The sequence below is a fragment of the Zosterops lateralis genome (genome assembly GCF_965231275.1).
Source record: "Zosterops lateralis genome assembly, chromosome: 3".
Lineage (NCBI taxonomy): Eukaryota > Metazoa > Chordata > Aves > Passeriformes > Zosteropidae > Zosterops > Zosterops lateralis.
The window spans coordinates 52,299,290-52,312,018 of NC_139764.1; the positions used below are offsets into that span (position 1 = coordinate 52,299,290).

The 12,729-nt window shown below is 40.5% G+C and overlaps 1 protein-coding gene across 1 annotated transcript in view; it reads left to right on the plus strand.

The window, feature by feature from the left end:
• Positions 1–12,729, plus strand: part of EZR (ezrin) — a 36,342-nt gene that overhangs the window by 14,144 nt on the left and 9,469 nt on the right. The window contains exons 2-6 of the mRNA XM_083856997.1: positions 3,340–3,423; positions 7,637–7,732; positions 8,529–8,803; positions 9,594–9,677; positions 10,308–10,454. Of these exons, the coding sequence (XP_083713123.1) occupies positions 3,340–3,423; positions 7,637–7,732; positions 8,529–8,803; positions 9,594–9,677; positions 10,308–10,454 (686 nt within the window). The remainder of the gene's footprint in view (positions 1–3,339; positions 3,424–7,636; positions 7,733–8,528; positions 8,804–9,593; positions 9,678–10,307; positions 10,455–12,729) is intronic.

Sequence of the window (12,729 nt, forward strand, 5' to 3'; positions counted from 1 at the left end):
CTTCTGGATCAAATTCGTTAGCAGTTTTATGCACCCTAAGATAGGGGAAGAGGAAAAACTTGTGTTCTGTAATGTTTTTGTATGCACAAGCAAACCTTAAAGGCCCTATTTATCATTTTAAGTGTGTTAGCCTCAGACATAAAAGTAGAATTATTGAATAGTTAAGGTTGGAAGGGACCTTAAATATAATCTATTTCCAACCTCCATAATAATAAAGTATTATGACATTGGCCTATCAAGAAAGAAGTCACATCTTACTGTCCAGGATTTTTAGCATGCTTTGTGCATAACTGCACATATTTTTAATATAACCCTTATTTCATGTATAACAGCCATGTGCTGTTCTCTTCCTTCCACACCTTTGTGCTCTTAAAAATGAAAAGCTGTTTTCATTTTGGTTATGGCTTCAACATTGTCCTGGATTTCTGCCAGGATTTAGTAGGATCTTACAAAGGACATACCTTGCCTAGACAGGGTGAGCAGGACTTCACTTGTGAAGGTTGTGCTAACTATGCCTTCCTCCTCTTGTTGCTCATGGAAATTAGTTTGAGTTGTTTGCTGTTTTCCTCCCCAACAATACCTGAATTGGTTAGCACCTGGGGTGTCGATTTAATCATCTTGGCGCCATGGGGAGTTCCATCTGCTCTGAGCTGAGTGCCAAACTGATCGACTCTCAGTGTAACCTGCATCAGGGTTTCTTCAGGCTGTCTAGACCAGGGTTTCACGTGGGTTATGCTCTGTTTGCTGCTTTACCACGAGTTTCTCTGTGGCTAAAAGCTTGTATGGAGTGGTTGTAGGACATCCATTTAGAAACGCTGTTAAAACCACTACGTTCTTGAAGTCAAGGCTAGGGTTTGGAGATGAGAAGCAGAAGGGCTTAACAGGGCAGGAAGGAGACTCAAAGGATATTCCCAGGCAGTCATCAACTCATTGAAGGGACAGAAGGCCCTGTCTCTTCTTGCTCTGCCAGTCATGTGGCTGGCAGTTTGTCTGGGCACACCAGGGCAATTTCTCTTTGTTCTGATGGTTATGCAGCTCTTAAATAACAGAGAAATTAACCTTCACTGCAGGCCCCAAGTGTCCTTGAAAGCTTTTTGGGTAACCAGGTAGTCATGTTCCTGCATACTTCTGGCTTTAAATGATTGAAGTTGAAAAGCAGATTACTACAATTTTTTGTCTTAATGCTAAAATAATACTTAAAATATGTAGCAGCTAAATGGTTTTAGCACTAAATAGCTCACTGTGTAGCTGATCCTACAGTCATTGACAGTTTTAGTAAAACAGGACTAGGAGTAAGAAGGTAAGGAAAGAAGCAGCTCCTTTTAAATTCTTTAGCTTGTATTTGCACTTCTCTGGTGTTTCAGCCGTAAGTACAAATAACTTGCACAGCACAAAACTGAAGACGATGAGCATGTGTTTTCTTGAAGTGGGTAGAAAGGGATTAGAATATGATTAGGGATTTATTGTTGAGAGGGATTAAGAAACAGGTGTTTTTTAAGGTCACATCTTTGAATTGCAGACTTGCTGTTCCAGAGAATTTGATATCTGAACTTCCCCTCCCTTCCTACACTGGAAACATTTCTTGGGAAACCTTTGGTTCTTAAGGTACGGGAGAAAAACCTTAAGCATAATTCTGTGCTCTGTTATGATCCCGAGTGCTACAATTAGGTTTTCCAGGAAGTCCTTTTTACCTTCTTGCTTGTTCTTCCATCTTGTATTTAGAGAAATTTTTTGAAAGTCCTAATTTAAAGGACAGTGCTTTAAAATCACACCTTGAAAGTGGCATCGCTAAGTCATCTTTGGTTCAATTCTGGAGTCCTTGGAAACTGCCTTCAGTGATCTTTCTTTGGGAGGGTCCTCTGTCATGTGGGAACAGAAGAAAAAAAACAAATCTGTAAAGATACTTCATAGATGCCTTAGTAGAATCATTTCGTTTGGAAAATATCTGTAAGATCAAGTGCAGCCATTAACCTGACATTGCCAGGTCCACCACTGAACTGAAGAAGGTTCGTTAAACATTCAGTGTCTCACTGAAAAAGGAGTGGAAAGCTTCTTAATATACTAAAACTAGCTGAAGCAAATTGTTTTATTCGTAGTTCTGTGTTAATTGTAACATTGTTACACCTGACATTTATCCTAGAGTTTAAACATACATAATTAAGTTGCTGGGAACTGCTGAAGGCCAAAGCTTTGTAGTGAGTGATTCTATGCCCCCCCTGCCTCTCTTACTTCTCATTTCCTTAGATGTGTGCCAGGTTCAACTTGTCTCTTTGCCTTGGCTTTCTATAATGCGGCATTTACAAATTGCTGGGAAATCGTCACAAAATCTCATTTGCCTCTACCTTACATATTGTCTGGCCTTGTGTTTACATGTCCACTTTTTTGTTCCTTTTCTTTAAAATACAGAGCTAAAAAGCTAGTTGTTAATGTAACCACAGTACACAGTCATACATGGTTGGGTTTTTTAGATTTGTTCTGGGATTGTTTGTTTTTTTGAGAAGTAGTATAATATTGCAAGCTATATAAGAACAGTTGGAGATAATCCTTTCCCGATTTGCCATTTTACCAGCCCTTATGCCATTCCCTGCAAGATTAGTTGCTGCTTTTGCATCCTGATTAACTGCTAATAGACTTTTTCTAGTCATTAAACACTCTTGCCTTCTGCATTCAGTAGTAACTTCTCTCTTGTAGTCTAGTGCCATTGCAGTAAATCTGGTTATGTTGTTTCTTCACTGACAACAAGAGCTTATTGAACTCCTGCCCTGTAGTATCATTCAGTACCTGTTACTGCTGGTTTTATGTGCTGAGTAGGTTTTTATGAGGGCAAGAATGAATGTTTATCAGGTTAATGCTGATTGCTATATAAGAATAATCTGCAGCTTTTTGCCTTTAAAACCTCAGATTAATTCCAGCTCTAATATAAATGGAAGTTAAATTATAAGTCTTAAATTTAATTTAGTCATTAGGGCCTTTCGTAATCCAAGGGATGGCCTGCAGGCAGCTGTACTGTGCACTCACAGTAGCTCTTAGTCCAAGAGGGTTTGGGCCTGGAAAGGGTCAGGTCTGAAATACCCTCCTGTTGAACCAGAAGATCTGTCCAATCCTGTGTTGAGTAGGAAAACCTGTGGAGCAATTTGGTTAAAACAGCAGAATGAGTGCCCCAATTAAGTTTGCTGGTGTGATAACATGATTCTAATTGAGGCTTAAGTGTTTATTATAGAGGTTACAGGAGTGCATTAAAGCGTGGAGACTCTTGTACACAAAGTACTGTTAACACCTAGAAATAACTTTCAATACATCTTAAACAATGCTTTTTGTTTTGGTTTTTTTTTTCCTTAGATCAACGTTCGAGTTGTTACTATGGATGCAGAGCTGGAGTTTGCCATCCAGCCAAACACTACAGGCAAACAGCTGTTTGACCAGGTCAGTGAAGGGTTGGTGTGGGCTCTTGTTTAATTTGGGGGTATGTTTTGGACTATAGTGTTTTCTTAAGACTGGACTCCAAATGTACCTTTCTTCTCTCTACCTCTAATCAATCGGCCCCAGTCGGAACTAAGATCTCTAAATTCCATCACAGTAAAAGAAAAAAGCAAAAACCCTTGCAGGTATGTCTGTTCCAGTGAAGCCTGTCTTCCTAGCATGTTGGATGATGAACTGTCACAAGGGTTCTAAAATATTTAGACAGCATAGGTAGCATGTAAAAATGTACCTCTTGCTTTGAAATACTGCTTAGCTCTTATATAGTTATTAACTTCTAAGATTGAAATGTTGCTCTTGTGCATAAAACTCCTCAGAATCAGGTCTTCAAGTGGCTGATGAGGGTGTTGGCATGGCTGCATTCATTCAAATGCTGGGCTTGAGGAACTACTTGCCACAGGTGTTTGAGTTTGTCAAAATACTGGAAAACCAGACAAGTTTGTGATCTCTGTGCAGCATTTACAGGTAACATGCCTTGTAGGAAGCCCCTGTACAGCAGGACAGAGCAGAGATTATTGCAGACTGCCTTCAGGGATTCCCAGGGAAGTGGAAGGCTTGAGTGGCCAAGACTCTCCTTCCTTACTGTTATCCTTCCTGTTACTGCTTTAACAATATACAGGTCTGTTTGAAGATGGACCAGCAAAGGTCTGATAAAGACAACTAAAACAAACTGTGTGCTATTTGTGAAACTTTGTTATTATTGACTTAAGTAGCTTGCTGTTATAAAACTGAAGCAAGGGCTAGATTTTAGCAGAAAAAAATTACTGCTCTAGAATTAAAAAAAAAAAAAAAAAAAAAAATTTAAAAAAGCCCTGCATTTTTATGGAACCAATAGCTGTTGTTTGATCTTCCAGAGGAGAGTCACCAAGTTGATATGGGAGATGGATCACCTCTCCTATGAGGAGAGGCTGAGAAGCTGAGAATTGGGATTATTCAGCCTGGAGAAGAGAAGGCTTTGGGGTGACTTAACTGCAGCCTTCCAGTACCTGAAAGGAACCCTCAAATAGTTGGAGAGACTATTTACAAGGGCATGTAGTGACAGGGCAAGGGGGAATGGATTCAAGCTGAAAGAAGCAGGTTTAGATTAGATATAAGGAAGAAATTCTTTACTATGAGGGTAGTAAGGCACTAGAAGAGGTTGCCCAGAGAAGCTGTGGATGCCCCATCCCTGGAAGTGTTCAAGGCCTAGTTGAATGGATGGAACTCTGAGCAATCTGGTCTAGTGGGAGGTGTCCCTGTGCATGGCAGGGAGGTGAAACTAGATGATCTTTAAGGTCCCTTCCAACCCAGGCCATTCTATGATTCTATTCATGCTGACCACCATGGCATCAGAGTAACTTCTTCCCCCAGCCCTTTCATGTTAATCCAAAACAGAGAAATTGTATTTTATCTCTGACAGTACAAAAATCCAAATCACTGAAAGCCAGGTTTTTAAAAGCAGTGCTTTAGATTAGACTGTGAGTATGTCCTTATGACAAGCATTCAACATGTACTTCCCTTCTCCATATATATTAACTGATGTTTACATCTGTTCAGAGTCAGGGTCATCTCTCTGGCAGGAGAGAAACTACTTTCTCTGTTTTCAGCTGAGAAGTTCAAAGTCCTGAGAACATGGAAAAGGCAGGATGTTTCAGATTTAAGATAATTCTGTTTTAGCTTGCTGTCTGGATACTTTGGGATTTCTGAAAAATGCTTATTGTAGCACTTAGTGCACGATCGGGATAGACCTGCTCCTCATGGAGAATTGCTCCTTATATCCAGTGGCATGGGTTTAAAACCTGTGTTTGGAAATCCTTATCCATATTTCCTACCTTGTTGGGGTGTACTTCTACATATCAAGGGAAGGCTGAGGTAGAATTGTGCAGCACAAAACCAGTAAAGGTGAAGACCATACATTCTCTCTTCAGTTTTGTTGAGCAAGCCTTTCACTAGGCCCTTATCTCGGGTGGAGTTTACACTCAGATAAAGCCTGTGGAGGCAACAGGTTTTCACAGGTATAGGGAGTGGCCCAACTGGAACTGCAGAACCACTGTGGGGGGTTTGAAGAAGCAAGCTATTTTTAAAAACTACAAGGTGACTTCTTGGCCTGGTTGTCAGCTAGCAGAGTTACTCTGGCAGGGCCCTTATGTTTTAGGCTTTGCTAGCATGACTGTACCCTGCATGCAAGGTGTATTATAGCTCCTTTTACAGAAGAGGGAAAATAGTGGAAACTTGTGAGTATTAAGTTCTGCTCCACTCAAGCCAGTCCTGTGCAGGATTTATGCTGCAGTGAGGTCTGAAGTGTCCCAAGAACCAGCGCAGTGCACTCCGCAGCTGGCTGGAGTACCTGACCATGAGTAGAAGAAATTCAAATGGAGGAGAGTGTAACTGGCATTTCTGGAAGTGAATGCGTAACTGGATGGAATAGGCAGACTCAAGATTTGCTGCTTCATGTATTTTAGGAAGCAGAGGTGTCTCTTATCTTGTATATAATGCCTTGTTTCTTATTTCTTCCTTGTTTTACTATGGAGGAAGTTTGCAGAGCATTTCCCAGTACAGGCAAAAACATTCTTTGTTCTTTGTATCGAAACTCAAACAGTCAAATTATGAAGTTTAGTTTAGTACTTTCTCCTTCCTTGCTTTTAGGTTTTGGGAAGAACTTGAGGGGTCATTATTTTTGCAAGCTTTCTAACTCAACGTATAGGAAGTGTACTTTTTCTCTTGTAAGAGACATTCAGAGATTGACAACTGCTTGATTTATGCAACTTTTTGTTTTAACAAAGTTGCAACACTCCTTTGTGCAACAGGAAGTACCATGCTCAACATACCCCTGGTTTTCTGCCAGAATTCATAAAAATACATCCAGCTGCCAGAAAACTTGTCTCTTCCATGATGAAACAAGCCACTTTGAGAAAGGAGGGAAAAGAAATTTTCGTCAAGTAAAAGCTGAATTGTTGTCAAACCCCAGCTCTTCTTTTAAAAGGACATGGGGTTTGGGTTTTTTTGTTTGCTTGGATTGGTGGGTTTTATTGTCTTTTTGATAAATTCTAGTTAGTCTTAGCTAACATGACATTGTTTCTCTCAAGTCTGCTCCCCAGCCAGAGTGTCTCCAGCAATACCATAAACGTGGAGGTGAAACAGACTTGTTGAAGCACATATAACTACACATTCTCAAGTCTGTCACACTTCCCTAACTCACAAAATGGATTTAAGCTTCCTGCCTTGCACTCAGTTGAGCTCCCTGTAGCGATCACTACATCACTTTTTGAGGGGCTCTTGTCTAATAACATCATGGAAGTGATCGAGCTATATATATAGTAGGTCTTTGCAGATTTTGGCTGTGCCTGGAGCACAGTTTTACAGGTAGATGAGCTGGCAGCCAAGCACTTGGCTATAAGAACAAGCTGTCAAGAGTAGGTGAAGATCAGGGACTTATTCACTCTGCCCTCCATTGAGGAAAAGTAACATGTCTGAACAGGACTGCTTTACTAGTAAGTGCACCATCCAGTCAATGGATGGTGTTTCTGTGTCTTTCAGATGGTTAGTATTTACAATATATGAAATGAAACTTGTCCTAAGGTGGGGGCATTGATGTATTTTTGTCCTTCAGCCTTTTGGGCAGCTTAGAAAAATAATAACCTTGACTGAGAATACTTGCACCTAGGTGAAGCACCTCTCAGTTGTTTCCTCTAGAAGGAATAGTCTCTGGTGCCTGGCAGACAAGGTCACTTGAGCCATTAGTACTGCTAACTAGTTGTAGTTAGTACTAATACCATTAGAGACCATCCCACCAAAAACTTTGGTGACATTGTTCATCTGCTTCACTAAGTACAGTTTTGAGATGGGTCAGTAGATAAAAGCAAGCAGAAGCCCCACCTGCTGCCAGTGTATCAGTCTAGCAGTTGGTGGCCTGTCACTTGCTGTTTGTCTCACCTCCTTTACCCGAGATCGTCATCTTCTAGAAACTGGGTGGGACAAGTATCTTAGCCTGTGCTGTCATTGTCATCTACAATGGCAGCTGTGTATCTTTGTCAACAAGGTTAAATTAAGAGGTGCCAAATGAATAGGTTTAGGCTGTTGCCTGCACCCATCACAGGTGATGTGGAACTCAAAAGGATACCTGGACCTCAAGTGAAGTTTTACCTGCAATAGCTTTTTCTTTTTTGCCTTTCTGTTGCAGGTGGTTAAAACCATAGGTTTGCGAGAAGTGTGGTACTTTGGTCTTCAGTATGTGGACAACAAAGGATTCCAGACTTGGCTGAAGCTTGATAAAAAGGTAACAGACTTTGGGTTAATTGCTGGCCAAAGGTTAAATTGTATGATTCCTGATGTGTTATTGGCTGCAATTTGATGCACCTGTGCCTGCTGTTGATCGTGCCCTAAATTTCATAGTTCCAGGATTGTTTTTAGAGATAACATTGTGATCTCCATGGGTGAGGATGGCAGAAGGTGGCATGGCAGAAGTCTGCCCTTTCACTCTGAGTTGCAGGAAGCATTTGTAGATGTGCAGCAGCACCTCGATGCTGTACTTTGTTGGAGGAAGCAGCTGCACCTTCTGTGGCTGGAGGAGCACCTTAGATGAGGATGGGCTTAGGCCCTGCCTGTGCAGGATCAGTTGTGTGCTAATTGGAAAAGAGGCACTTCCAGGCTGGGCAGTCAAGTGCTGACACCTCTGATGTGCTCCTGTTTGTATTCCCAGCTCTTATGAGGGCATGAACTGCTTTTCTTGATGGGGCAGTCAGTGACTGACCTGATAATGTCAGGGGGCTGTTCTCTGTCAAACACACACAGCACTCCTGGGTAGGTTTGAAGTCTGATACAGCACATTCTCCAGTGACCAGTGTTTGCTGTACAAACAGGATTTAACCAGCTTAGTTGGAAAACATAATGCATCTCCCCCATGTTCTCTCCTACCAGTAAGCAGCCAGAATTAAAGGATTCCACTAAGGTGTTGCCAGTCACTCACCTCTTATGACAAATGCCCTAAATCCCTTTTTCTGTGTAAAAGCAATATATTCAATTGTTTGCAAAAAAAACCTCCTGCTCAGTTGTGGTGTCACTTCTGTCCTCAGGTTTCTGCTCAAGAAATCAGAAAGGAGAATCCTCTCCAGTTCAGATTCCGTGCCAAGTTCTTCCCTGAAGACGTGTCTGAGGAGCTGATTCAGGACATCACGCAGAAGCTGTTCTTCCTTCAAGTGAAGGAAGGGATCCTCAGTGATGAGATCTACTGTCCTCCTGAAACAGCAGTACTTCTTGGCTCCTATGCTGTGCAGGCCAAATTTGGAGATTACAACAAAGAGGTGCACAAGCCTGGATACCTCAATTCAGAGCGTCTGATCCCCCAAAGGTGAAGGAATTGACTGACACAGTCTCTCTTTTTTTTATATCTTAATTTGACTCCTAGTTAAATGCAAAGAGTTTTATTTGAAAGCACATTTGTTTGGTTGGGTTTTTTTTAATTGAATTGTATATAATTGGGGTTTTCCCTTATTTTATTTCTACCTATCATGTTTGAGTATGTTTTTGCTTCTCCTTGGGTTGGTTAGAGAGAAAATACAGTTTTGTAGTCAGCTTTTATTTCTTAAACACTGCTGCCATGCTGGTAACTGTGGCAATATGAATGTCTCCTCTTTAAGAAGAAAAGAGCAGCATTAAGTCTGAATGAAGAAGGTTGGGTTATGTGTCTTTAATCCTAATGTACAGTCCCAAAAAACTTGTACATGGAAAGCGCATCTTGTGGCTACACAGTCCATCCCCACACAGGATTAGTGGATGTTATCAGACCAGTGGCTTCTGTTTACCCCTCCTGATGACACTGCAGAAATATCTAATTCCAGGGATTGCACCAACTTTTCCTTTGCTTTAATCGTCTGGTGTCTACAGTATGTGTGTGATGTGTTTGCAGTCTTTTGCTTATACCTTGCATGTGTCTGGTCAATGACCAGAAAGGCTTTGGAGAGGGTTATTGTTCATTCTGAATTGCTCTGCTCACAGAGAACATATTATTTGGGTTGAGTAGGGTTTTCCTTTTGGCTACAGTAAGGCTTCTACCGGGGTGACAGTAAGATTAAAAGCAAAGATCACCATCAGTGGATACTGCAAAACATCTAATCTTGCTGATATGTTTCCTTGTGTAGGGTGATGGACCAGCATAAACTCTCCAGAGAGCAGTGGGAAGAACGGATCCAGGTGTGGCACGCTGAGCACAGTGGCATGCTCAAGTGAGTGTTTTGTGTTGGTCTTTGGGCTGGTCACCTTGCTTCTTGTTTGATTACCTTAAGTTTGTATTTCTACAACATGGTTTTGTTAATCTGTGGTTTAGACTCTGAGTTGCCTACTCCTGGTGTGTATTTTTTAGTTGAGTATTGAATCACATGGTAAAGTACAGTAGTATAGTTTGTACTGGTGCTGAGAACAGTGTGACTTTGTGAAGATCCTGGACCTGTGCACATTGTATTAGTGATGCTTTGAGTGGGGAAAAAGAGTAAAGATGTACATCAAACCCTACAGTCATTGAAGTATTTGCATTGACAGATGGGGAAAGCTCAGATCCTATAGCTTTCCTACTCACTGTACCCTGAGAAAGATGAGTGCTGAGAGAGTGAATGTTGCTGATTTTCTGTCTGGAAATACTAGGGATTGGTATATGGGAATATTCTCTCTGTGTGCTCACAGATGTGATATCATAACTTCTAAAGTGAATCCTAAATGGTGAATGCTCAATTTTAACTTCTGTTTTTGAGGTGACGTTTAGGGAATTTATTTTTTTTTTTTCTTCTGAGGCGTGTCTGCTTTCTGAGATAGAGCAGATGTTTTTTCTTATTTATCTGACTTTTTCCTATCTCAATCAGAGAGAATGCCATGCTGGAATACCTGAAGATTGCCCAAGACCTGGAGATGTATGGAATCAACTACTTTGAAATCAAGAATAAGAAAGGAACTGACCTTTGGTTGGGGGTCGATGCTTTGGGGCTCAACATCTATGAAAAGGATGATAAGTAAGGCTTTTGTTTTTACCTCTGATCTTCCAAAAAGGGCTGATATGGGACATTTCTCATTTACAGGAATGCTTTTGTTTCAAGTTTGGATGAGTAGGTGAAGCTAGGAAATGGGCTTTCACATCCCCTGTGCTTTCATGTCTTTCCTGACCTGCTAACATGCACACATCATCAGTTGTACAGTGCCATCTTCATAATCATTCACAGTGTTGGAGCTGAGTCCTGAACTGAGGAGTTTACCAGGCTTTTCCTTGAGTCAGGTCACCAGGTTTGCCATCAGTGGCCACTACAAGAGAACCTGGCTAGGCTAAGGTATCTGCAGTGTTCAGACACCTAAGGACACTCCTATCCCGAAGTTAATGATGGATGTGTGTGCACCTGCCCAGTTCTGAAAAAGGCAGATTATGGGGTGGACACAAAAGCAAAGCAGGGTGATACCCAGAACCTAGGGAGAGGCTAACCTATATAGTTACTGTGAACAAGGAATGAAATGAGGGCTTGCTGAGGTACACACAGTTTTAATCAGCCCTTCTGGTAAAGGCAGAGCCATTATTAATTGGATAGTAGGTGGGAAATGATAGACTACATCTATAAATAAACATAATAAGAAGGTGAGAACAGCTGTGTCTAAGCCTGCTAGTCTCTTCTAATACTCTGCAACTGAAGGATTGAAGGGAGTTAAAATAGATATTTTTTAGATGGAGCATTGCTGTCTAGACTGCTTTCTTTTCCTCTCCCTGATGTTTCAAATCTTTGTTTCATGTCACTAATCTGTAACAGACTATCATAGAAATACAGAAAAGATTTCACCTGTTCTACGTCTTTGCCTCCAAAAAGCTTTGAATGCAACCCAAATATTAATTGGAACTCTCTGGATCTTCTGTTGATAAGGCAAAGAGAAAGGCAGTCTTTTCTGCAATGCTAATATGTGCTGTCACCCAGAAAACAAGGAGTGTCACTTGAAAGAGAAGTAGTTTCGCTCATGTAATACTTCTTGAATGACTGGTCTTGCTATGTAACCATGGTCACACAAACAGGTTTTTCGAGCTGCAGAAGCAGAGTGTAGCCATGGACTGTAAAGACCTATCGAGAGCGTTTGCAAAACAAATACAGTGCTGGAATAAACTGCTTATTTCTGCTGTAACTCTTGCCACTATATAATTAAGTCTTTCCAGCAGATATGGGAACTAGAAAAATAGTAATGTGTATGGCACCTCTGGTTTGTAGGTGCAAAGTTTGGGGACTGAGGGCAAAGGTGAAGAAGCAGAGATTTCATTGTTGAAGTTTAACATAAGGAAAATGAAGCTGTGCTGTAGGTGTATGAGCCTCTATACTTCAGTGCATGTCAATGTCCTGTTTCTAGGTATATTCTTTTTATTTTCCTGAATTAAAGGAAGGAATTTGCAGTAGAACTTACTAATGAGTGAATTATTTTAATTGTCTGTCATACTGTATTATCTAGGATTTAAGCACTTGTACTGATGTGATGGAGGCTGGAGTAATTAGTTAATCTTATTTTAATCAAATCATTTTCTTTACAGTTCTTAATGTTACACACACACACACATTCACTGTTGCATAATCTTGCAGTTGAGTTAGAGGTGGAAAGTTCTGAAGAGGGTGAATTTTGTTCTTGATGTCTAAATTTAAATGAAGCAAGGGGGTTTTTGTGCTTGGACTCAGCAAAATCTTTTGATGTAGTAGCTTTCCATCTTTGACAATGAGTGAAATTCCTCCCAAAATTGCTCTTTTTTTCTTTAATCAATGTGCTCCATAGAATTCTTACAGAATTTGAGTGGTGCACTGGGATTTCTGTAGGTGCTAAACATTAAATACTTGTGTCTTCAAATCATTTGCAAGAATAATTGTGACAGAGACACTTACGTTGGAGGGGTTAGAAAATAACAAGAAGATTGCTTGTTGGTATTATTTTTTATATAAGACACAATTCTTAATCATTGACAGCTATCTCTAGAGAATATAGAGATAGCTATAAGATAAGAATAAAAGAATAATGTGATATTAAATATAAAAATAAAATATTTGGTTGGGGTAATTAAAGGACTTTATTATAGTCAAATGCACAAGTCCTTGCGATGTTAGAACTTGCTGCAGAGCTGTTCAGGTGTGTGAAGGTGAAGTATTGGAATGGCTCTGAAACATTTGATCTTATGACAAACTGGATGCTTTTTATATGCAAGAGTCTGGAGAAATTAAGGGAGAAGAAAATCTCAAATATTTAGTGAGTCATATAGAAAAATTTCAAACAAGTCAG